This window comes from Eulemur rufifrons, chromosome 8 (genome assembly GCF_041146395.1).
Source record: "Eulemur rufifrons isolate Redbay chromosome 8, OSU_ERuf_1, whole genome shotgun sequence".
Classification (NCBI taxonomy): Eukaryota; Metazoa; Chordata; class Mammalia; order Primates; family Lemuridae; genus Eulemur; species Eulemur rufifrons.
Genome location: NC_090990.1, coordinates 2,551,623 through 2,577,916, shown reverse-complemented (window position 1 = coordinate 2,577,916; position 26,294 = coordinate 2,551,623). Strand labels below are relative to the sequence as shown.

At 57.3% G+C, this 26,294-nt stretch overlaps 1 protein-coding gene across 1 annotated transcript in view; it reads right to left on the bottom strand.

Moving 5' to 3' along the window:
• Positions 1–6,579, bottom strand: part of KCNAB2 (potassium voltage-gated channel subfamily A regulatory beta subunit 2) — a 38,671-nt gene extending 32,092 nt beyond the window's left edge. The window contains exon 1 of the mRNA XM_069477274.1: positions 6,362–6,579. Coding sequence (XP_069333375.1) covers positions 6,362–6,579 — 218 coding nt within the window. The remainder of the gene's footprint in view (positions 1–6,361) is intronic.
• Positions 6,580–26,294: the final 19,715 nt, after the last annotated feature.

Sequence of the window (26,294 nt, the reverse complement as noted above, 5' to 3'; positions counted from 1 at the left end):
TCTTTGAGAACCCAGGGTATAAACTTTAGGGACACTGGACTTCTCCTAAGCAGTTAGCAAGTTCCCCTCTTGTCTGGAAGCTGGACAGACACACAGTCCTCTCCAGCCAGTGGGCCGAGTCTCCTGCTGGGGGATTTGGTATGTTATTTTTACCGCCTATTTATTTTACTAAGCTACTCTTACCTTCCATTGTCCCTTATCTGCTATTATTTATTTTAAAAATTTCATTGCAGCAGATTAATTTAAGGAAGTTGCCTGCAATCCTTTTCGGAATTGCGTAGGCATGGGGGGAGGTGACTTTAAAAAAGAATTCAATGTAGTTTTTGCATCATGCATATGATATTGCATTATAATCTCAGAAAACTGGTGGTGTATACGAAAACTCTGTCTCAGCGGGCATCACCCAGGAGTGGTTTCGTTCTCCAGGACCACTGGGCAATGTATGCAAATACTTTTGTTGTCACAACTGGGTGGGAGGTGCTACTGGCAACAGGTAGAGGCTGGGAGGCCGCCCCACAGCAGAGAATCATCCGGCCCGAATGTCAGCTCTGTATGCACCAGAATCCTGGACCCGTGTCTCCTCGATTGCATTGTGCCAGACAAGGGAAGCCTGGCTGTCCACATGCAGGGCACAGTTACCGGGAGGTGTGGAGGGGCCTCTCCAGCCAAAACCACCAGCCCTGGCAAGCAGCTCTTCGAGTTCAAAAGCTCCCCATCCAGGAAGGAGACGTCCTGAAACGCTCCTCTGGAAGGTGGTGGTGATATTATCATCTTTGCACTTTTCTATATTTTTGAAGTTTTCTATTGTGGATTATATATTTCTCTTGTAATCTGGAAAAAATTCTCCAGTTTTTCCTGGAACTATTTAACCAAGGGCGCTTGATTTTCAAGACAAAATGATGGTGAAAACAACATGAAACAAAGAAGAAAGCGCCGGTGGCTTCCCGGTGTGCCCAGGCCTTCCCAGTGCACAGGCCCCGCCCAACAGGAGGAAGGAGCATCCACGCTGAATCCACTCAATCCGCCCAGGATGCTTTCGGTGTCTGGACTGGCCTGCGGGACTGGCCTGCGGGGCAGCTGAGCGCTTCCCTGCCTGGGCCCTGGCTCCTACGCGGCCACTCAGGACCCTGAAGACAACCTCACCTGGACAGAAGGTTCTCTCTGATGCACAGAACCCCAGGTGCTAGCCTCGTTCTTACTCGCTCTCTGAGGCCCACACTCTGAAAGGAAGACTCTGGAAAGTCCAGATTTCCTCCTTGGACGAGGATGATCCCCTCTGCCGCCCTGTTCTCAGAATTCTGGGTTTGGGGTGGCAGGTGCAGCACTGCACACAGTGGGACTTCAGGATCCCTGGGTGTGCTGAGGGGACATGACGAGACCGACACGCACTCAGGGCTGCACAGGTGGCACCCGGAGCCGTGACAGGTGCGCACCCACCTAGCCATGCCCGCTCTGCCCAAAGCAACGCTGACTGCTCTGTGCACGGTTCCCTAGTCTGAAACCGGTCACAGCATGTCCGGCCCGGGTTCCTGTTGCCTGAGCTCGCAGGGAAAGGATCATCCCCACGTTGAAGCGTCCCCTCACCCCTTTGCCTTCAGTGGGCTCTGCGGGGCCTCTGGAAATCGAATCTGGCAAAGCCCACCAGGCGCAGATGGTGACGGGGGCGGAGGCTTGGCAGCCTGTCCCCAGAAGCCCTCGGGGCCTGCTCTGGGAGGCGCTCAGGTGTGTACAAGTCCTCACAGAGGTGGCAGAAGCTCCCCCTCCCAGACACCTGCACCTCCCACCTGGAGGACGCTGTGTTAGAATCCCAGCCCTCGCTCCGTCCCACTGGAACTGTGTTGTGGGACGATGACCATGAATGTTTGAGCTCGGGGACTCCAGGACAAACAAATGCTGTGCTGGCAGAGAGCTGCCAAACAGAAGGGTGGGCAGGAGCCTGGTGGGTTTCTCGAGGCTTGCTGGAGTCTGTGACTATTCACTTGTCTCAAAAAGGGGTCACGACTTGTAATAGTCTTAGAAAGTCACGAGGATTAGGCGAGGGTGGAAAGTCAAAAGCTTAAAACCTCAACCTTAACGTGCCACAATGAAATGTCACCCCCAATGGTCTCTCCTGGCAGACGTGTCCAGGTAAAGGAGAAGGAGTCCCAGACACGCGCCTGTCGGCTTTTATAGCGCCGAGCACGGACGGCTGACTTCGGCCTGCAACGCACTTCTGGGTTCTTTCTCTGCCTTTGTGGTACCTGCTGTTGTTAAAATGAAGCGGCTGGTTCCTGCTGTGATTAATCAGAAGCTCGAGCACCCCCAGTCAAGAGCTCGGGTCTGTGTCCATGGAGTGTCACTGCAGTGTCCCCCGAGGGCCTGGGAAGGCAGGGGAGCTGGGCCAAGCCAGCAACTCCCACAAGACCGCGACGCTCCCCTGCGCAGAACGAAGCCCTGGGGCCTCAAGGCCCGGAGCAGAAGTTGTAAAGAGGGTTTTAAAAGCAGATGCTGAAGGGTTGGGGGATGCCCCAACGGAGCAGTGTCTCAGAGTGAAAGGCGGCAGGGCCTGTGGCCTTCCTGGAGGAGGGGTCAACTAGGCGGTGCAGGGACATGGCTGTGCGGTGAGGACAGGCCTGAGCCTGCAGGAGGACCTGCGTTCAAGGCCAAGGCTGGGTGGGGGGATGTTGCTGAGGGGAGAGGCCGGGGCAGGGGAGGCCAGGGAGCCTGTGGGGGGGGGGGGGCTCTGTGTCTGGGCTGGGTGACAGCCCAGTGGGACGTGCGCACTCCTGTGGGCCTTGCCCAGAGCACGGTCCCATCAGCAGGGCTCGTTCTGTGGTTGGGCCAGGAGGACCGTGCTGTGGCCACACCGAGAAGCTGCAGGTGATGCTACGACAAGGTGGCCTTCAGTCACACTGCCTGCCCTCCCTCCTCCTGCGTTCCAGGAGCCGCGGCCCCCCTGGCTTCCAACTCCATGGGCCCCAAAGGCACAAGGCGAGGAGGGTGAGCTGGCCCAAGGCCCGGGCTGTGCCTCTGGGCTGCTGCCGTTGACCGTGCAGCTGTGCCGCCCCGAGCAGGCACGTCCCCTTCCTGTACTCTTGTCATCCTCAGAAGCATCCTCCAGGTGTAACAAGGTCACCACAACGATTACCACGGCGCCGACACAGAGACGGTATTCCCTGTCCCTGTCCAATCAGAAGGGCCTCTTTGGGGCCCCACATGTGCTCAGCCCCTGGAGTGACAGAAGGAAGGGGCAGGCGGCTGACGTGCCCCGGGCGGGAGAAGGTCTGCACTGGCCCCAGAGGGGCAGGCGGGGCCCATCAGGCCTCCTAGGGAGTTTGGGTTCATTCCTGGCACCACGGGGAGAAACACGAATGAGGCAAGGGCTGGTGTCTGGCTGGCATGGCACGGCCCAGGCCACAGCTCTGGACCCTCCCACGGTGACAGCCGGGTGGGGATGGCAGTGGGAACTGGACGGTCTCCCTCACCTGCTCTGTACACAGCCACTGTGTGCATTTAAACATCCATTTTTTTTTTTTTTAACGGCAACGGTTGAGGATAGTTAAAAAAAAAAAAAAAATGAGGAAGTTAACAAGAAAGCTCCCGTGACCTCAGGCCGGCTGCACTGAGCCCGCAGCTGATACAGCATCCAGGCCGGGCTCAGCCGACTCCGCCTGCGTCACGCAGTGCGAGTCTCCGGGTATTATCTCCCTTACATTCATATTTAAGAGCAAGTTTAACCCAGTCCCACCCCAGTCGCCAATGGAGAAGAGGTGACCACAGAGCGGTATCTGGGATCTTTAGTAATGGGTGGCGTGAGCCACGGAGCCCCTCCCCCCAGCCTGGGTGCAGCAGGATGAAATGCCCGCGGGGGTGGGGGGGGATGAGCCTTTGGCTCATCAACCGCCAAAGGCCCAGGTTGTTTCCTGGTCCCCTCTGCTCCTTGGGAATCGAGTTTTGCCAGGTGTTTCAGCCCTGCCCTTAGTCCTGTGGTGCCTCAGATGTGGCAGGGATATTTTCCTTGGGGCATCAGGCAAATAAAAGGTGTGTTCTCCCCACCCTGCCTCAGTTTCCTGGGGCTGTCCTAACAGAGAGCCCCAGACTGGATGGCGGGGCCGCACTCCCCCCCCCCCCCCAAAACTCCTTTCCTGCCTATTCCAGCTCTGGCGGCTCCTGGAACCCTCGTCGTTTCTTGGACTGCAGGTGCATTGGCCTACTCTGCCGGCATCGCCACGTGACTTTTTTTTTTATTCTTAGAGACAGGATCTCACTCTGTCACCCAGGCTGGAGTGCTATGGTGAGATCATAGCTCACTGTAACCTCAAACTCCTGGGCTCAAGCGATTCTCCTGCCTCAGCCTCCTGAGTAGCTAGGACTACAGGCGTGTACCACGATGCTTGGCTAACTTTTTTTTTGGTAGAGACAGGGTCTCACAATGTTGCCCAGGCTGGTTTCAAAGCAATCCTCCTGCCTCAGCCTCCCAAAGTGCTGGAATTACAGGTGTGAGCCACCGCTGGCCAACATGGCCTTCTTATGAGAGCGCCAGCCATTGGATTTAGGGTCCACCCTAATCCAGTATGACCTCATCTTACCGTGACTAATTACATCTGCAAAGACCCTATTTCCACATAAGGACACATTCCCAGGTTCACAGTGGACATGGATTTTGGGGGACACGATTCAATCCTCTAATCATAAATCCTATCCATACCTGGGGAGCTGGGGTCTTCCCAGAGTTTGTAGGACAAGATGCGGCGGCTCCCTGCCTCCTCCCCGGGTGCTGTCCACCGTCCTCACCCCTCATTCTCATCTCCCCCATCGTGCCCCCTTCTCTTGGCCCAGAAGGTTCTTGTCCACATCTTCAGATGGTTGCGTCTTGGCTTCCTTGCCACCCTGGTCTCTCTCTCTCTCTCTCTCTCTCTCACCCTGCTTCGCTGCTTTGGGCAGCTGCCACTACTGGACTGTGTTTTCTGCGTGTTTGCTTTTTCTCTGCCCCCCACCGGGATGCAGCCGCCAGGAGGGTGGGGTCTTGGGGAGCTGGTCTGCAGCGTCTCCAGGACCTGCCCCATGCCTGTGCCACGGCGGCTCTCAACGAACGTTTGCTCAGTGCAGGAAAGGCACCAACGACTACCCCCAAAGGCACAGAGTCTTCCTGTTGAGAAATTTCCATCAGAATTAGGAGTTCGGTTATGGCCAAACTGGCTGATCCTTTGTCCTTCCTTCCAGCTGGATTCAGAGCACAAAGCCTTAAAAACTCTGCCATCTAATGGACTCACGGCAGAAGTGTTTTGTTCCTTGAAACACAGCCACATGTTCAATGGGCTGAAGGACCAGACACACTGTCCACCCGAGAACATGTTAAAGGAATAGTCCTGGCCTCCATCCTACTCTGCAGAGGTCAGCCAGATGACCCCTGGCACCTGACTCCTATGGAAGCCAAGGATTTAGGATTGCCAGATGGAGCACGGGACGCCCAATTAGATGTGAACTTCAAATAAAGAGCAACTTTTTAGTATAACTATGTCCCAAATATTGCATGAGACATATGTATAGAAAAAAATTATTTGTTCTGTATCTGAAATTCAAACTCAGTGGGGCACCTTGTATTTTCACTTGCTGCATTTGGCAACCTTACAAGCATGGGGTGGGGAGGGTCCGCTCTGGCCGAGTGGCTCTGACAAGGGCTTGTCCCTGGGAGGCACCGGAAATAGTGCTGCGAATTTGCAATCTATAGGGATTTATAAACAAAAAACCCCAGCCAGCTCTCTGCTCTGTGATCACTTTCTCAAGCTTTCCAAGGAGAAAGCGAGCGACTGGGGCGCTGTCCCAGGTGCTGAATCCAAAGACAAGTGAGCCAAACGGAAAGACTGTCCTTTTGAGGTTCCCGGACAATTTAGACCTACAAGCCCATCATTCAGGGGACGCAGGGACGTTTAATTCACAACCTTTGCTGTCACAGTTACGGTTTGATGCAACCAATGCAGAGGCCACTTACTAAGAACCACTTCTCACGAGGGCAGCCCAGTGTAAGGACAGAAAGGAGGGAGTACTTCTTTGTCCCCAGAACCGATCCAGGCTCTGTTCCTGCTGCCACATGGATTTGTTGGTAGAGATGCGGAATTAAGGTACCTTCACTAATTCATGTTTAGTCAACCCCGAGTAACTAATTGGTTTCAATGAAGCTGCAAATGAAAGAGCATGTTGACCTCTTCTGCAAAGTTTCTTCCAGAAACTGCATTCTTTTTCCACAAAGAATATACCAAACGCTTAATGGTGCTTATCTTTGGATAGGATAGGGCAATAGCAGACTTTCATGTTCTTCTTTTACACATTTCTTTGCGGTTGGAATTCGACTTCCCGCCCCACCCCCCTGCCCAGCCCTTACCGATACTTCATGCCCGTGCGCCGCGCGGTGCAGCCGTCCAGGGAGAGGCCGTGCATGCGGAGGAAGCTCTCCATGTTCCTGGCATGGGCGGCCGCCCGCACCTCCCGCAGCCGCTGCAGTTCCAGTGTGTCCGTCTGGCGGACGGGGTGCAGGGCCCAGTCAGAGTGGCACCTGCTGCTCACGCTCCGCAGGCTCTCACTGTACGTCATGGACAACATGGTGCCGCCGGCCCTGGGAGCTGCCACTGTCCAGACGGTGATGGTTAGAGAGCGTGCCGGAGCCCCGGCGCCCAGGCTGCGTGGCTGGCCCCAGGCAGGGGCAGCTGCAGCCAAACATCCTCCACCTAGAGCCGCCACCAAGGGGTCTTGGTGCCTGGGAATGGGACCTGGCCCCTGGATGTGAACGCTTCTTGGCACGAGGTTCAGTCCTCAAAGTGGCACTTGCTGGGAACCCTGGCTAAGCCACCCTCCTCTTTCCCCTGCGTCCGAGAGACAAGCACAGGCAAAGCTGCATTCCGGGCGAGGGAGCGCCCTCCAACGTGCTCCACATGAAAACGGGAGCGCACAGCGCATGCTGAGCCCGAGCCCCAACGCCGTGCGACGGTGTTGCCGTCCCGTGGAGACTGAGATGCCACGTCACGGTGCTCTCACTGGCGGTGCCCGGGGTAAAACTGGCCTGGGGAAGGAGCACAAGGTTTGCTTTTGCTGCCGCCGAAGCAAACCCTGGTGTGATGCCAGGGAGCCCCACACCAGGAAGGCCCTGTTTGTCCACAGCCTTGTGAAGGGAAACGCCGTCCGCACAGCATGGTCCCCGCGAGCCACAGGCACCCCCGCACCAGCAGGGGTCTTTGGGCGTCATGCTTTGTGCCACAGAAAGACTGAGCAGAGTGCACCCAAGGAGGTGGAGGGTAATTTGAGGATAATTTCGGGAAAATTTCAAAGCTTGCGTGTGGAGAACCATTGCTAAAGTGTCATCCTGACGATGAATGCATACTCTTAGAAACTAAAAGCAACATAAATGTCCATCGATAGGGAAACTGGTTACATAAGTGACAGTCCATCCATATGGTGGGAATTTGTGCCGCTGTCAAGAATGAGGCTGAGCCCTGAGAGACAGTGGTCAGTTAGGGAAAAAAAAGGCCAGGGGAGAACATGTGTGTCCAGATGCTACCACTGGGGTTAATTCATGTCCATAGAAGTGAGTGAATCCATGAGGGCAGCTTCGTGGCTGTGCGTCCACGTCTTGTGGACCTGAGACTGGGCAACAAGGACACGGTGGCAGGCGCAGGGCAGAGGGGGTCTGCAGTTCAGCAACCCCACCCCACCCGACAGGAGCCTCTGCTTAGCCCAGCTGCCTGCACAGCGGCCCTGGCATCGTCTCCAGGGAGAGGTGCAGACCACTGCTGCTGGGTTAGCGACAGAGTGGGATCCTGGAGCCTGGCCCTAGGAGCTGGAAGGGAACAAGCACTGGCCTTCTGTCCCAAGAGAGAACAACTTCAGTTGTCCCTGGGGAGGCGCTGGGAGGGCTGTGCTGGCCTGAGGCAGCTGCAGAGGCTCGGGCAGGGTCCTTGAGTGGGGTTGAGTTGCCCAAGAGTCAGCCTGGCCTGGTCCCTTCCTCAGGTGAGCTGCGTGGGGTCTCCTGCTCAGCTTCTCCAGGGGTCAGAGGAAGGGCCCACAAGGGGCAGGGGTTTGAGGTGAGCCCTGCATGCCAGGGTCCTTCCAGAACAGATGACCGGCCTGGCCAACCTGCAACTGCTCGACCTGCATGTGCCCTGGGGAGGGGCAACCTCCAGGAGGCCTGCAGCTGCCCCTCCTACGGAGGCTTTTCTGCAAGTGTCTGGATCTCACTCGCAGGGACTGTCACTCACGTCTGCCTGTCCCGCCCAGCATGGGCCTGGCTCAGAGCCTGGAAACGCCTGTTGAATGAACGTGCGAGCAAGGCAAGCAGACGGGCTCGGAGAGGAGCCGAGGAGAGACCAACAGGCAAGGAGACCCCGAGAAGTGCCAAGGGCGTTAGGGGAGCAGCGTCCACACAGGCCGGGCAGCCCCCATCTCCCGGCGCAGGCGGCTGTGCCCATGGCCCACAGCCAGCACCTCTGTCTGCCAGGCACGGCCCGGGGGCTCCTGCAGGTCCCAGCAGACCCTCCCCCACCACCCGAATCGCATGTCTCCTTCCTGCTGTGATCTTTCCCCATCATCATCGGCTGTGCACAGCCTTTTCTGTCTTGAGTGTTGCATTTACGCCCCCGAAGGTTGTCCAAGGGGGCAGGGACCCTTCCTCCTGCTGCCACTGCTGCCTGCTCCGTGTCCCTCATGCACAGAGGAGGGGCTCAGATACCTGTTGAACGTCAACCAAGGCCCGGGCTTTAAAAGGCCAGCCAGGAGCTGTAGCTGGGTGTTTCCCGGCAGTGCCTGGACAGCATCTGGCCAGGGACCGGGCTGGCTCCCTGACTCGGGCCCAGTGGCACTTTGCAGGTCGCCCTCTCTTGGAGAGCCGCTTCCCATAGCAGGACTTGCCTCACCGCGGCTCATATCCATGGGGACCTCTGGGTGCTAAGGCAGGCGGGGTGCCCTGGCACGAAAAGCCCTGCCTTCCCGGAGAATCATCCTGGAGCCAGCGGAGGGGCCTGGACTCCAGGGCGAGGTTTGTCTTAGGAAGTGCGGCCCTGGACACCCGCGGGCAGCAGCCCCAGTGCCCTCTCCCTGCCCGCTGGCCGCCAGTCCCCTCCGTGCAAGCACACGTCAGGCAGCTCACAAGGTGGCCGTGTGGCCGGCTGCCAGCCCGTGCGGTGCGAGTGGCGGCCAGTCCTCATTTCCCGGGGGCCTGTGTTCAGAGAAGCCCAGACGGACGGGCAGGCCGAAGCTGTGGGGCTTCTTCCCGAAAAGCAGGAGCCGCCTCAGACGGGCAGCCAGGCCGCGATCAATAGCCATTAGCTTTCAAGACATTGTCCACAAGAGCAGCCGGCTCTGGAATACAGCCAAGGCCCCGGGGTGGGAGGACAGTGTGGCTAAGTGCCCAGGTTTGGGACAGGGGCACACTGGCTGTCACCCATTCATGGCGAGACCAGGCAGGCACACTGACAGCTCCCAAACTCCGTCTCCACGTCTGGGAGCTGGGGTGGGCACAGGCCTGTCATACCAGGCTGCCGTGGGCTGCGTGAGATGCACTGTTGGGCACCTGGGCAGGGTTGGTGACACGGGCAGGACCACATCTCATAGGTGGCGTGGGCTATGAGACCACTCGTGATACATGCCGTGGAGAGAACAATGCACACCCAGGGGCCGGCAGGCAGTGTAGGTATCTCTGAGAGGGGACACATGGCCACAGGCCGGAGAGAGACAAGTGAGCCACGGAGGTGCCAACTCTCACCAGAAAACGTTTGCCAGGAGGAAACACAGATGTTAACAACGGCCCCTTCTCGCAGAGGACACCACGCTCCTGACAAGATGGGCGGGGGCAGAGTTTGGACACCCGGGTAGGAAAAGTGCAAGGGGACAGGAAAGAACGGGCCTTGGTGGCCCCTCAGCCACGTGGCCAGGACCTGGAGGGCGTCCCTCCCCGTGGGGGCTGTGGCCTCCTGGCTTGTCATCTTTCCTTGTAGCTCATCTCATGGCCCTGGGAGCAGGCCTGAGGGTGGGGCCCCCGTAGCAGGAAGGGAGCCCAAGGCGTGTCCCTTGGCGTGCAGGGCCAGGGCTCGGGCAGGGGACTCCCAGGCAGAGCAGTGGGGAGTGGGTGAGCACGGTGGCCCCTGGTGCAGGGTAGAGGGGTGAGAGGCCTAGTGTCTAGTGCCACAAGGGGTCCACGACCATGCACAGTGGGGACCCCCTACGGACCTGAGGGGACATGACCCTGGGAGGGAGGAAGGACGAGTGTGTCAGAAGGCACAGGGGTCTCTGACAGCTACCAGCGCAGCCAGGGACTGTCCAGGAGCAGAGGACAAAGTCCAGCTCCCCTGGACGTTGCAGCTTTTCCTAAGGTGACTCTAGCAGGGTCAGGTCCTTGGACGAGGGGCCCCAGGTAAGACATTGTTGGGGCTCCTGCCTCAGGCCCCCTGAGTCTCCTGAGCTCAAAAGCATAGTGACCTTGACTTCTGATTTGAAATATTCCAGGTCCCAACCGCTTTCTAGAGTGAGGTTCTCCCTGACACCTCCCACCACCCCAGTCTCGAGAAGGAGTCCCTTCTCCCTCCTCGGTAGCCATTGCTAATTATGCGGCGCTTACAAGTTCTTTCCTGGGCTGGGGCCTGCCTTTTGCAAATCTATTCTTGTAGACTGGGGGCTTGGGAATTCATGTGAATTAACACCGTGACATGGAAAAATGAAACGAAGATGTTAACCTTATTAAGTCAGTAGGAATCGCTACCTCCCTGAAGAGTCTTCTACCTGGAATTTCTGAACTGCAGTCTGCTTACTGAAAGCCAGCAAAGCACGAGTCAGGAGATCGAGAAGGAATCCTGAGCATCTCTTCCAAGCGGTGACACCTGTCTACACATCAGAGAGACTGGCCAACGTTCTCGAGAGCGGAAATGGAAGGGAAGCTGTGACCGTTCCGGGCGCGGCTCTACAACGCAAGGCATCGCACCAGCGCAAGACCAACATCATGTTCGCTCAGGGACAGTCAGCAAACCAAGACCCAAACAAGCAGCCCCCGGCTCCCCCAGGCATGTGCTTCCCGGACAGACTTTTCAGAAAGCGACCAAACTGCCCTGACAGCGCTCTCGGCAAAATGCAAAAATGCTGAATCTTAATCAGCGGTGAGCCGAGGGGCTCCAGGGGCTCCTGCTGGATGCCTGCGTCTCAGCAGACAGGGAGAGCCAGCCCTCGGCAGGTCGGCGGCAAGCAGGCCAGGGCCAGGAAGCATCTGCGCCCACCCGGACGCTGCCAGGCGGAACCCACCTGCCCCACCCTTCCCGGCACAGCCATCTCAAGTCACCTGGGGCCATCTTGGTCTTGGGGCTCTCTGCTTTGAGAAAATGCAGAAGCTCCAATCTCAGATCAGCCAAAGGCATCCCCAAATATCATCCTCTCTGTTATTTCAGTTCCCGAGGACGCTGCACCCAGGCAGCATTCTCCGAAGAAGGTGCCTGGGGCTGAAGGGACAACTCACCTGCCTCTGCTGGTGTCTGCTCGGTAAAAAGGCCACAGTCTAGTTTATTAGGGATCACTAGGCGCTCTACGGACCTGCTGCGGCGGCTTTTTCATTAGGGAGTGTCGTTGCGGGACGTCAGAGGCAATTGGTGGATGAGCTGAGTCCCACCACGGTGGAGTTTGGAGGCGGCGAGTCCATTAGCTCTATTAGGGCGTTTTCATCTCAGCAAAGGAGGCTGAATTATTCACGAGCGCCTCTTTCCCTGAAAGCTCGGGAAGTGCAGTTCCCCGGTGCAGCCTGGCAAGGCCGATGCCTGGCATGAAGGGTTGGGGTGCAGCCCAAGGTGGGGGCTCCTGCCCATCCCTCGGGCCCACCCTCACTGCCTCCACCGCCCCTGCATGCCAGACACAGCCCCTCAGAGCCACAGGTAGAAAGGGGCAGGCCTTCAGATTTGAGTGGGGGACAGAACTTGCAGCCTCCAAGTCCCACCCCCTTCTGAACTGTGTCTGCAGCGGGTGAGCCAGGCTCCCCACGGCAGGGACCACCGCCCACGGCAAAGGGGGTCTTAGAGAGGCCTCAGCACACGAAGACGCTCCTCCTCCCCTCCGCCGGGATGTACCCCAGATTGGTATATCCTGCACTGCCAGTACCTATAAATGGCAGGAATGTTCCAGAAGCCTGCTGTTTGGACACCACCCTGCTACTCCCTCCAGGCAGGGACACAAGAGCCATTCTTCACGGCACACGTCCTGACCCGGGTTTGGGAAATGCTCTGAGATAGCACCACACGAGGCCACGCTAAACGCTGAGCCCGGCCTAGGGTCGTGACCTCTAAGGGACTGTGTGTCATCCCAGGATGCCTAAAAAGTCTCAGCGAGACATTATCTTCCAACTGGGAGAGTTCACCGGTGTGTGTGGGATGCTGGATGGGGGAGGAGTTGTCTGTCCTGTGACAAATGAACAAACACGGCGGCTGCCACTGGGGGAGGGGGGCGGGGACAGGAAATCAGTGCCCCAGACGCAGAGTAGAAGGTAAACGGAATGGGAGGCCAAGAGACGACTTGGGATCCGGGGTGCCTGGCACCAGGCTACTACCTGGGCAGGCCTCAGCGGCTGACCCGGGATGGTTCTTCCCCAAAGGCCCAAGCCCACTCCGTCAGCTCACCTCTCCTCGCCCCCCATAGGTGCCCCGAGCCTCACTGCCAGTGGTGGCATCAGCCTAACAGGCTCTGAATGAGGCCTCTCTTCCCCCAGGCCACCACTCCTCCCTGTCTCGGTCAGCAGCCGTGGATGTGGCTTCCAATGCCCTCTGCTCAGGCCCGGCACCTTCGTTCTCTCCCTGTGGCTCCTGCAGCTTGGTCCCTCTTCACCTGTCCTGGGCTTCGTCTGGCCTCACTACACTCGGTCCCCCTGCCCCCTTACTCCCTGCTACCAGCCAGCTTCCTCACTACTGCAGGACTCTGACCCTCCCCTGCTCATACACCACAGATGGCTCCCCAGTGCCCTACGAAGCCCCTTCACTTGGCATTCAAGGCCCTCCCCAATCCAACCCAAATCTACCTCCACTCTGGCCTCTCACTCTCTCCATCACATCCCTGATGGCTCTGTCTGGGTAGTTGCCACCTCCTGCTCTCTGTGCACACCTCCAAGTTGTGGTTCAGGCTGTCACATCTACTGGAATGTTCTTCCCAGTCTCTGTGTTTAAGCCTTCAAGGCCCAGCTCAAAGACCGCTTGCTGCCTTCTGCACAAAGCCTTCCTGGCTCTCCCAGCTGGCTGTGGCCACCCTCTCCTTGGAGCCCCGGCAGCTCTCCAGGCTTCCCCTGTGACTTGCTTTGCCTCCCAGATACTGTCAGAGTTATTCGGGTTCTGGGGTGGACTGCATGACTGTTCCCAATCCCGCACCCCTCTCTGGACCCACGACCTTTGCCACATGATTTTGTATTTCTTCCCATGGGTGGGGGGAATATATTTTCCTTCCCCTTTACTTTGTGCTTGCTTTGGTCAAAAGCATGTGAGCAGAGGCGACAGTGTTCTGGTCCCACCCACAGGTCTTAGGAGACATTGCATGTTTCTGCTGTTCCTCTGGCACTTCTGCCACGGGAAGAATGTGGCTCTGATAGGCCCTGGTTAAGAAGGATGGAGAACAGCTGGACCAAACCTGCAGCTGGGAGACAGCCAAGCCCAGCCTAGATGAGCTGACCCTAGTCAACCACAGACACAGAAACAAGAAATGACAATAGTTGCATGGCACTGAGTTTGGGGTTGTTTGTTACACAGCATTTGGTGGATAGCTAGCTGAGACAGTGTCCTACTTCTCTTCCTCCCTGGGAGCTGCTTGAGGCACCTGTGCCACTAGAGGGTCAGACTTAAATAACTTAACCATTTGATGGCCATGTTTAGTGCTGTATGATGCAGGTGCCTCACTGGGAGTGGTACCCAGTTTGTTGATACACAATGATCCCAGCTCTTAAAGGTCATCACCAGAGGTCCACAATAGACACCTGAACATCTATGTGAAGAATCTACACTAGGATCCAAAGGACAGGACAGCTAGAGCCCGTGGGCACCAGAGCACGGAGATGAGAGGCTGAGAGGGAGGGCAGGGAAAGTCTCCAGGGATGTGGGTTCTCATCCAGAGGGTCCCCCAGGGGGTGGACAGCAGGTTGCACCTGTGGGGGTCGAGGGCCAGCGAGTGTGGTGGAAGACTTGCATCTCACCTCGGTTATACCAGACAATTTTCTCGGCCCCTCCCACGGGCGAGGCCCTTTGAGCTGTCTGGTCTGTACCTGGGATTCTCCTGCCTGCTCACCTGACCTCACCCCTCCCCTTCCAAGCACCAAGGCGGCCCCAGGCTCTCTGAGGACGCAGTTCAGGTGCACGTTTGACTTCACCGGTCAAATGCTCTGGGACGAACGCTGCACATTCAGTGGGATGTGTTCTGCCATCATACATACACACATTATGATACAGACGTTTCATCCAGTGAGAGCATTTGCAAGCCCAAGTTCACATCTAGCCAACGTTTCAGTAGAGTCAGAGTTGGCCATCTATTCAGAGCTGCCCGGAAGGAGCTAGAGTGCCCAGAAGGTGCTGAAATGGGCACAGCTTGGCCTGAGCACCCCGGGCCACAGTCACCCTCTGTAGTGCCCAGGCTGTGGGGAGGGAAGATCCCCGTGGGAAGCCAGTGCCAATCCTCCCACTCATCGGCCGAGACCCCCGGGCGCTGCCCCCCGTGGGTGTGTAGGACGGAGGGCGGCTGGTTCCGAAGAGAGACCGCCCGGGCCCACATGCCAAGATGCGGCAGCACACGAGGGGCCTGTGGCCGAGAGCCACATGATTCCCCTTGAGCCCCAGGCTGGGGGAGCTTGCGGACTTGCGGGTTCTGGGCAGCCCTGACATTTTACTTCCTAGAGTTAAGGGTGGCACCAAGAAGGTGAGGGAGAGGCGGCCCAGAGGGAGGAATGGACTTTGCCTGTGGGTTTGAGCTGATTTGGAACTTACAGAGCTCTCAGGCTGATCAAAGGCTGACGCCTTCTTGGGGCTGTGCACTTCCCACGGGACATGGATCATGGTGGGGGGACGACGCAGTGACATCATGCTTCCCTGTGGGTGAACTAGCAAGCCAGGTGTTTTCCTGGCCTCTAGATGCCATGTCCTGCTGGGGCAGTCTCTCACCAGCTCGAACCCACAGGCAAAGGGGGGAACGAGGGGCTCACCACGTCGTCCTTTGCTCTGAAAACGGAAGGAGCAGGAGCCGGCGGCCCCAGGCCAGCATCCCACCCACGGCCAGTGCGTGAGGCTCAGTGGCAACTGGGCCAAGAGCTAAGCAGGTGTCAGAAGTCTGTCTGCTGAGATCAAAGCAAACTTGTATAGATCAACACACACAATAAACCTGACTTCACATTTCTCATCGGGCCGAGCTCTGGCCAGGCACCGGCAGAGCCTGGGGCTTGTCGGGGGGTTTGCGTCAGAGAAAACAGCAGCACCTGCTCGGGGTGGGTGCGGACCTCCCACCCACGCCCCTGCATTCAGCTTGCTGGGTTTAGGAGATGAAGACTCATTACCTGTAAAACTGGAGCTGTCTTTTGGGACTCCCATACCGAGTACTTCGGACAGCGATGGAGGAAAGAGAGAAAGAGGGGAGAGGGAGAGAAGAGAGACAGTCCACAGTTGGCACCAGCCCCAGGAGGTGCAGCTCAGGCAGCATCGCCGACGTCTCGCAGCCCCCGGGGCCCCACCCGCCACCTGCTCAGGCCCGGCTCCGCGCCAGGCGCCAAACGCTCTGCAGCAGCGCCACCCGGCGGCCACAGCGCAGAGGCCCGGAGCCTGTCTAGACTGGACGCCAGGCGTCCTTCCGCGCCGGCCCTATTGCCCACGTGAACCCGGGGTGGGAGCTGGGACTGAACATGCTTTGGGGCATGCTTTATAAACGCTTCAGAGCCACCGTGGAAACCCTCCCACCCAGAAGCACAGGTCAGCTCGGGGGCTGCCAAATCTGCACGTGTCACCCCTCCTCTGTGGTTTCCACAGACCCCGGCTCTGGTTTGGGTCCCAACAATTATCTAGAAAGGACTAATGAGCCGTCGGGGTCCTGCCCATGCCCCAATCTTTCATGGGTTCTGTGTGCCGTTCCTGGAGCTGGTGGCTCTCACCAATGCCCTCCGTGCTGTGCGAACAGAAAGGCCCAGAGCTGCGTTTGGAAGTGGCCCTGAGGGAGGACATCAGGGGTGTTCCAGGAGCATCTGGCCACCTCCACCCCTCTGGGCATTGGAAAGTGGGCAGACGCGGCTCCCAAAGGAGGCTGTAGCCTGGCTCTGGGTGCTGGGGGAGCCGGGGACTCGAGGGCGCACGAGGGCCTGTGCTCGCGTCGGGCCTCTCTGTTACCCTTGAACGAAACGTTTCAGAACAGTCAGGGCCAAGAAAGGAGTCTGTCCTGGCTAGTTCCCACCAGAAGAGCTTTGCCTTTTCTTTTCCACTTTGGTTGTTAAAGCTTTCGTGGCTTTCCTGGAGAAAAGCTCACCGTGTGCACCTCGCAGCCCCGTGAGAAGCAGAGCCCATGGGGCCCCCTCAGTCCTTCCCTCATCCCAAGGGGAGGACAGTGGCTTTGGGGAGCCCTCCTCAGAGGCAGGACGGACCCTGGGAGGGGGCTGGGGCAGGGGTGGGGGGGTCACCTGTAGAGCATCCCGGGGGAGCCCGTCTGCCGCTGGGAGAGCCGAGCTGGGGAGCCCGTTGTCGATTCTGGATACATGGAGCTGGCCTCGCTTGTCCAGACCTGCTCGATTTTTCACGGAGGAAAAATTCTGGAAGAAAAAAGGCAAAATGGGGAGGGGGTGGTTAACATAGATGAACCAGGTCTGGCCAGGAGGCCCTGTGGTCGTAAAGGCCCACAAGGCTGAGTTCACAGAGCATCTGTTCGTCCCATCAGACAGACAGACAGGGAGGCCCACGGGCTCAGGTAGGGCTGGGATCAGGGACAACGACCGTGAAGACTCCCACTCCATCACCCCACACTGCCACCCGAGGCAGCATGGGGGGCTTTCTGCATCTCCCTGATGGCTTTTCTGAAACCCTGGGAGGGGTTTCTGCTGCCCACGCTGTGCGGAAGAGACGGCCCCAGAGGGCACCTGTGTGCTGACCAAGCTCCTGACTGCCGTCTCCTCCCAGGCAACAGCACTGCTGTCCCCAGGGTCATCCTGACGCCTTTGCCTGGCCCTGACTCCAGCCCACTGTGGCCTCCTAAGCTTCTAGGACAGGCAGCACACCAGGGGCCTCTCCCCTCAAGTGTGGGCTGGGCGTGGTGACTTGCTTCTGACCAGCAGAAGTGACACAGGTTGTGACTTCTGTGCTAGCAGCTGCTCCCTCCCTGGCTCTGATGGAGGAAGCTGCCCTGCTAGAGAGGTCCAGGGCAGGAACCGAGGGCAGCCTCCGGCCAACAGGCCCTGAGTTCTCAGTCCAAGAGCCCACAAAGAAGTGAGTCCTTCAAATGAAAGCGGATCCTTCCTCAGCTGCTGCTTCTGCTGAGAGCCCAGCCCTGGCCAGCACCTCGACTGCAGCTCGGGGCAGGGGGTAGGGGCGGTGTCCCGGAGCAGCAGACCTAGCCCAGCTCTACCTGAACGCCTGACTCACAGAAACCACAAGATCACACACTGGGCTGTTTGGAGCTGCTAAATTTGTGGCTGTTACAGTGGCAATAGACAGTGCGCATGAGGGCCAGCATCCTGCCGTCCACTCTTCCCCACTGCCCCCGGGCTGAGCCTCTCTCCCCCAAGCCCCTGGGTTGCTTCCTAACTGCTCTCCTGCTCCCGCTCAGCCCCACAGTCCCTGCCCCACCCACAGCCAGGGGCTTCTATTTTAACAGCGAATCTGGGCCGGGGGGCACCTTCCTTCCTTCTTCCCCCCATGTCAGTGCTCCGCCTCCCGACTCTCATCTCTGCCCCTTGTGCAGACCCTGCTCACGGCCTCACAGCTTCCTGTCTGTGGCACCCGGACCACAGCCCTTCCCAGTGAGCTGCCAGACTGCCGTGCTCAGGCGTCCCCTCCTAGCTGCTGGGACGACCCTGGCCAGCCCTCTGTCTGCACATGGGTCTGTGGTGTTCTGGTTCCCTCTCTGGAGTGTGAGCTCCACGAGGGCAGGGGTTTTGCAGGTCTCACTCGAACAAGGCCTGGCTGTTGGCAGAGTAAGGTCCCCTGATGCAAAATCACGTGGTCCTGCAGCCATGGGCAGAGGGATGGTCTGGGCTCAAAACACAGGCCAGGCACGGTGACTCATGCCTGCAATCCCAGCACTCTGGGAGGCCGAGGCGGGAGATCGCTTGGGGCCAGGAGGTGGACAGCAGCCTTGCCAACATAGTGAGACTCTGTCCCTACAGAAAATTTAAAAATTATCTGGGTGTGGTGGTGCCTGCCTATGGTCCCAGCTACTCAGGAGGCTGAGGTGGGAGGATAGCTTGGGCCCAGGAGTTTGAGGCTGCAGTGAGCTCATGTACCCCAGCCTGGCTGACAGAGCAAGAGCCCGCCTCTGAAAACAAAAAAGAAAACAAAACACAGCCATGCCCACCCACAGTGGCCCCAGAAATTGGTGGGTAACCAGACACTTATTCATGCGTCTGATCTGGAGGGCTTTGTCATCGGACGCTTCCTTTTCCCCAGAACAGTCACCGGGAAGCTGGCATCCCAGTCACTCTCTGCAGTACAGGTTTAGGTCCCACTAAAAACTGAGGTCTCCTCTGGGTGAGGGTGTGAGCCTGTGTGTGGATCTGCTAGAAAAATGGGACAGAAGATGCGATGAAGATTCCACACCGTGATGACCCTCAGAGGAAGTGACAGGGTTGGGAGGGTCCCCCCGAGTTTTATTCATAAGAAATCCCATTCAGAATGGAATGACGAAGGAAACAAAACGGATTGAGATCTGTATAATTTGTGCACCGCCTCTCTGCAGAAAGTGGCTGGTTACCCAGCCTTGTGCACTCAAGTCCCTGTGCCATTTGGGGGCCAGGGTCTCGAGGGCAGACTCTCCCTGGGCCCATCCGCTGCTCACGCACTTTGCCCTCTCAGGTGAAACCAAATTGTCTCACTAAAGTCGTTAAAAAGCTGTCATTAAACTTGCAGCGACGGTGCATTCCTTAATGCACGGAACACTGGCTGAGGCCCTACTGTGTCCAGGTGCTGGAGGTTTCCCATGCAAACAAGAGTCCCTGCCCCTGAGGCACGCCCAGGCGGCTGAGGGACACAGACAGGAAAACATGGCCACAGAGCGCAGGGTGTCGCAGAGCACTAGGCACAGGCCTGCTGGGAGCGGAGCGTCACATGGCCTGTCCCCAGGGAGCCTCCCATGGAGGATGCATAAACAAACATGGTCCCCAGGCCACGGGGAAGAATGGGAGGCAGGATGTCCCCACACAGTCTTGCAGAAGTGGCTGGGAGCAGGATGCCTGTGCCCTTAATGGCCTGCCCCACGGCCCACTCTCTCCTCATTGGCTTTCCCTGAGCCCAGCTGCAGAACAGTGGCACTCAGGGGTGTTTAACTTCTAGAATCACACACCCATCTTGCATTTGAAAAGCTTTGAGGACCAAGAGTCTCTGGTTCCATAGATGTGGGCAGGGCCAAGGTAATGCTGATGCTACTAGCTCCAGGACCACGCTGAGAGCCACTGGCCCGGGGGCCAGGTCCTAGACCAGCAGGCCAAATCCACCCGTTTTTGTAAATAAAGTTTTGCTGGAACACCTCCATGCCCATTTGTTTACAAATTGCCTAAGGCTGCTTCTGAGCTACAATGACAAGGTTGAGTAGCTGCAGCAGAGACTGGCTGGTGGGCAAAGCCTAACATATCCACTCTCCGGATCTTTATAGACAAAGTTGGCCGACGCCTGCTTTGGGCCATTGTCTCTCCTACTCCCAAGGGGACAACTCCCAGCAACTCCTCTCCTTAAACCATCAATACTTCTCCCATCTCTCTCTCACCTCTGACCTTGCCGCTTCCTAGTTCACTGAGGACACAGAAGCAACCAGAAGCCAGCTCGCCCAGACCTACCCTCCAGCAGTCAGCACTTAAAGCTTTCTGCCCTGCCTCCCTCGGATGCCCGGATGAGCTGCCATGCCGCGTCCACACCCTACTCAAGGGCATCCTGCAGCCCAGTCCTCCTTCTCCTCCATGAAGCCCCATATCTGCACACAGTGAATTATCATTCCTCTTGTCTCAGAAACAAAAACCACAGTTTCTTGGACCCACTTCCTTCTCCGCTGTTGTACAATTTCTCTCCTTCCATTCACAGGAAACCTCCTTAAGAAGTCGTGCTCACCTGTCTGCAATTCCTCTTCCTTTCGGCTCATGAACCGATTTAATCAGCCTCACCCCCACCCTCAGTGAAAGCCACTCTTGCCAAGGTTGCAGTGACCTCCCTGTTGCTAAGTCTGATGGCGCCCACGGTATCGTGGTGACAGTGGCACTGCCCGAGGTCCTCCTCGGCTCCCAGGACCCCACGCTCTCCGGCCGCTCTTTCTCAGCCCCCCGGCTGCTTCCTGCTCTTCTCTGGGGCTGCCCAGGATCAGGCCTAGAACTATCCGCATGAAGCCCCTCAGACTTGTGCCCGTCTCTTGGCTCTCAACTCTGTCACTACGCTGCACACCCCATGTTTATACCGCACCCCAACCACGCCCCTGAGCCCCCGACTTGTTTATCCAACTGCCTGCACGGAGTGTCCGCAAAGATGCGGAATGATTGCTTCAGATCCACGTGCTGCACCTGGCGCTCCCAACCCGCAGGTTCTTCCCACGGCCGTCCTCCCAGGCACTCACTCCAAATTCCTAGGAGTCATCCGACTTCTTTCTTCCCCCCACATCCCACATCCAATCATCACTGGGCTGGGACCCCACGCTCACCCCCATTCTCCACCCCCCACCAGCCCAGGACACCACCTTCTCTCTGGGTCCTCACGGCAGCTTCTAACAGGCCTCCCAGCTTCCACCTTACCCCTGGCAGTCTGCTTCACAGGGCCAGCGTGAACCTTCTAGAACATAAGTCAGACCATGCCATTACTTTGCTCAAACTCTTTCAATGGCTTCCATTCTATCCAGAGTAAGATTGCAAACCTCAACAGTGGCCTCGGGGCCCTGCCCTGTCGGCCCCTTTGACCTTCCAACCTCCCCCACACCGTGGCCCTGGCTCACTGCCCCAGCCATGCTGGCTCCTGGGGGTCCGCTCCCACCCCAGGGCTTCTGCACTTTCTCTTGCCTGAATTCAGCCTCTGACCCCAAAGACCTCTCTGATTCCCACCTTTGCTTCTTCATGCCAAGGTCACCTCACGCAGGTCTTCCCTGGACACCTCAGTGGAAAGCACAAGCCATGTCTCCCCACGCACTCCAGTCCCTTCCCCGCACTATTTGGTAGTTTCTCCCTAGCACTTTCACCTGCTCACATACCTCCGCTATTTCCCGGCGTGTCTCCCCACCAAGATGCCGGCTCTGTGAAAGCAGGGAGTTTTGTCTGCAGTGTTCCCAGCTGTGCCTGGCACCTAGCAGACAGACACTCAGTAGGTATTTGTTGAATGAATGAATGAATGAATGGATGGGCAAATGCTTCTGCAGTCCAGCCTGCTGAAGGCCCGCAGAGAGAGGGTACCAGGGAGGCGGTAGTGCCTCCGTGGTCTGCCATTACCGCAGGCAGCACACCCCGCGGGGATGCTGGTGACAGGGCCTGCACGTGCAGTGAGGGCAGCTTTCTCTGGAGAGTGTAATGCCCGCTCTGTCCAGTGGGGGCGCTCGGGGCCGCTACAGGGGCAGGGACGACAGGCAGCGCTGGGCACACTTACGGAGGCCCCGGGGAGGTCACCTGTCCCACTCCCCACCCCTCGCCTGGACTCCAAGAAATGCTGACCCTGGAGTCAGGCTTCCTCCGTGCCAGCGGCCAGCTCCCCAGCTCACAGCCACAGGCGACAGCTGGACGCCCTCTGATGGCCACTTCACAAGGAACAGCCTGTTTCAGTCCTGCCCGGGTGCCCAGCAGCCCAGCCCACCTTTGCCACCTCCCGGGGGAGAGGGTTGGCGAGCTTTTCCCAGAACCCCTGCTTTGCATTTCAGGACACAGAGCCCACCTCTGTGCTCTGCCACTCTCCTGCCACTGTCCAATCAGGAGCGACTGCACCCACGGGCAGCCAATCCCTGTGCAGCCAGCGTCCCCGTGGGGACCCTGGGAATCCCGGCGGGTGGGGCAGCAACTTTACTGCGGAGGGCTGGCAGAGCCAAGCCAGGTGGCCCGGCCGGCTGGGCACCCGACACCCCAAGGCTCGGGAGAGCAGGCTTCAGAAACCATCTGACAGCACCGGGACTCAGGAGCGGAGCCCAGCAGCTGAGAGGGCGCAGGGCTCGGGGGCCAGGCTGCGAGCCCAGTCTGGGTCTTCTCCGGTCTCCTGCACTTCCACTTGGTCGGTGTGTGACCTTGACCAAATCTCCCTGATTTATGGTTGGAGAAACGGAAGCGCAAACTTTCTCACTGAGCAGAGAAGCAAGGTGAGAGAATGCTTCCAACTCAGGAGGAAAGACGCTGAATAAATCCTAGCTCTTATGCTTCGCCTGTTAGGCTGCGACCACTGGTGACAAAGAAAGGCTCCAATTTCCTTCCAACTTACTGCTTGGAAAACTCTCAGAAAAGTTGAAACAATCAGAATAGCAATAAACACCCATATACTCTTCTCCTAATCACTGATTCTTTACATTTTGCCTCATTTGCAGGCATTCCCACTCCTCTCCTCTCTTCCCCTTCCTCTCTCCACACGCACACACACATGCACACACACACTTTTTTCTGAACTGTCTGAAAGTCAGTTGCAATCTCCTGAGCTTTACCCTAAACACTTCAGCACACATGTGAGAACCTGCCTTCCAGGACCACAACACTGTGATTGTACCTAAGATAAGGAAGTCAGCATCACCTGATACCCAGCCTTGACTTTTCCAGTTATTTCAAAATATCTTTTATAACTTACAAAAAATCCAGGATCCAATCAAGGCTCACAAACGGCATTGGTTATTTCTTAGTCTAGAAGCGAATCCTCCCCAACAACCACCACTTTTTTGTTTTTGTTTTTTGTGATGCTTAAGTTTTTTTGAAAAGTTCAGGCTGTGTTCTTGTTTTGGTTTGCCTGACTGCTGCCTCGTGGTTAGATTTAGCTAAACCTTTTTGGCGAGGTTGTGTCTCTCTCGTGCATCCAAGCAGGAGGCACGTGAGCGAGTCTGTCCATGGTGGGAGGCCACTGGGTTAAGGTGCAGTCCCCCAGGGCAGGGCAGGGCGGGTTCTTGGAGGCTGTTGGAATACCCAGTCCCTACAACCTCTCAGTGCAGGTGTTTTCTCCACTGCAGTTTCTCTAGAAAGGCCAACTATGTCGCCAGTTTGGGCTCTGAAGGCAGAGTTGGTGAAAGGACAGAAAGCTGAGTTCAGGCCTGGCTGGACAGACTCTTTCAGGGACTGACCAAAAGCCCATGGGGCCCCTACCATTCCTGGGACCCCAGGGAAAGCCTGGGATTGGCTGTGAGACTTGGGGTTGGCAGTTTTCTGGAAAAGTTGGACCCACGACATGATTTTAAGCAAGGTAAGGAGGCAAGGAGGAAAAGCCCAGACTACACGGAGGGACAGGCATGGCAGACCGAGGTGAGGGGCCTTGCTGTGGACCCCCGGTATTCTCTCTTGGAGTCTCAGTTTCCTCATCTGCAGAATGGGGGGCCTGGCCTGCAGGACCACAATTTCTGTTGGAGCTAATGATAAACAACTGCATTAGTCTGGGGGGCAAACTGCTCTGGGGTGTCTGAGTGGGGGCTTTGGGGCGCTCTCTCTCTCTCTCTCTCTCTGATTCCTTTAGCCACCTTTGATAGGTGGAATCTGTAGCCTGTCAGAGCCGTCCAGAGCTACCTGCATGAGACAGGAAGAATTCAGTGCATCAAGGAGAGAAAAGAAAACCTAAGCCAAGAAGCCACAGGAGAGCTCAGACAGTCCAGGAGTTGAGGACAGAGACGCAAAGTGATAGAAGACACTTTCTGATCTGGCCTGGTTGGGGGACAACCTGTTCTGGTTACCCAGGTATTCTGGTTGACTGAGCTGGAGCCTGGTTTGCACAGAAGGAGGGTATGAGGGTCCCTCACTTCTCCCAGTCTCTGTGTCCTTTGCTGCGTGACTCTGATGCCTGTCCCCAACACACACACACACACGGGGGTGGGTGAACTCTTGGTCCTGTCCTCCCCTACGGCCATGTGACTTGCTGAAAAGTTAGCTGGGTATGGTGGCACACAACTGTAGTCCCAGCTACTTGGAAGATCACTTGAGCCCAGGAGTTTGAGGTTGCTGTGAGCTAGGTTGACACTCTAGTCTCAGTGACAGAATAAGACTCTGTTTCAGAAAAAAAAAACAAAAAAACAAAAAAAAAACCCCTAGTACAGCAGGGGTGTGAACACAGGGGTGGGGGCCCTGGGGGCATCTTGGAGGTCAGCTAGTACAGCACCAGCGGTGTCCTGGTCCTCACTTCTGCCTCTGCCCTTGAATCCCACCATACTGCTGGGATGTCAGCTCCCAGCGCAGGGAACTTCATCCCTGCTCTTCACGCCAGGCACTCGGTAGATGCTCAGTAGATGCTCGACGAGCACTGACCGAAGGGACAGACAGAAGAGGCTTGTGCCCTCTGGGTGTGGCACCCAGCAATCTTGCGGAAGGCCCAAGGGCGAGGACTTAGTCCCTGCTCATTGGGCTGATGTTACTTTGCATGAGACTTCTCAGTCCCTGGCCGTCCTCCCTGCCAAAGCCCTGAAGTGTCTGCTGTGACTACTGCACGGCACAAAGCCACCGCCTGTTCTGTGGGCTGGAGCCAGGAGGAGCTGGGGTGGTGACAGTGTGCCTCTGCAGAGACAGGAAGAGGCGTAACTGCTGGAAACCGCACCACACCAAGGGCGCTTACACAACACACTCTTCCTCTCTCCCCCAGAAGCCAGGCACCCAGACGGACGCCCACGCCTCCCCTGTGAACACGATCTGGCAGCGAAGGGTTAATTCTGCCCACGGAGGCTGTGGGGTGTCAGTGCTGCCTGGGGGGGGGTCACCTGGGGAACTAGAAGAAAGGCCCAGTTACCGTTAGGATGCCCCAGAGGGTGGGCAGGGGTCTGGAGGCCCACATAACCCAGTTCCCCACCAGCGCCACCCAGATTGCTCAGATGCAGCCCACAGGGTGTGGGGAGAAGAACGGTGCAAACATTACTAGAGGCTGGAGGTCATGGCCCGGACCCCCTGTCTTTGTCACAGAGGAACCTCAGTTTCTCCTCCAATCTCCTAAGGCCTGAGCTGAGGGGACTGACACAGTGATCTGCCAACCTAAACAGCATGGATGTCACATGGTTCAGGCAACAGCAGAAGCACCTGGACCCAATCATGAAGCCTAAGGTCATGACTGCTAAAGGGAGCGTTTGAGAATACATCTCATCAGTGCCTCATTAAAAAAATTTTTTTAAAAGATCACAGACTAGGCCAGGTGTGGTGGCTCACACCTGTAATCCTAGAACTCTGGGAGGCCGAGGCAGGAGGATTGCTTGAGCTCAGGAATTTGAGACCAGCCTGAGCAAGAGCAAGACATTGTCTCTACTAAAAATCATAGAAAAATTAGCCGGGCGCAGTGGTGGTGCCTGTAGTGTCAGCTACTTAGGAGGCTGAGGCAGGAAGGTCACTTGAGCCCAGGAGTTTGAGGTTGCAGTGAGCTATGATGACACCACTGCACTCTAGCCAGGGTGACAGAGCAAGACTCTGTCTCCAAAAAAAAAAAAAAAAAAAAAAAAAAAAACATTAAAAATTGCAATCCTTTCAAAGCAACATTCAAATGTCCATTCCCTGATTACAAATACCAAACCAACCCGGCACAGAGCCCACGGTCTGGACTGTTGCAAGGACAGTTCACGTTTGCATCTACTGAGTGCCACACCCTGCACCCATACCCTGCCGGTGGGAAGTGGAAGAGGAGGGGGCCGGGCAGGGAGGGAGGCAGCCACGGCTACCAGGAGCTCCCTGCCCACCCCTGCCCTCCCCACCCCATAGTGAGCTCGGGGCAGCGCGTGGCCTTCCAGGGCAGAACTGCAGGGTGGGGAAGGGCTTAGAGGGGTCTTTCTCCTCCACCCCTGCCCTGTGCCTGGCCCCAAGGAGGGAGTGAGAGAGGAGGGGACAGGGACCCATCTCATTTGTGTTCCAGGCAGGGCCCTCCATTTCACTCAGAGATGGGAAATCCCAGGCCAGGGGTTCCCGAGAGAGAGCAGATGGGCAGGACTCTCTCCAGGAGCTGCCCAGGGCCACTCAGCAGCTGCTACCACTCCCCCGTGTAGGG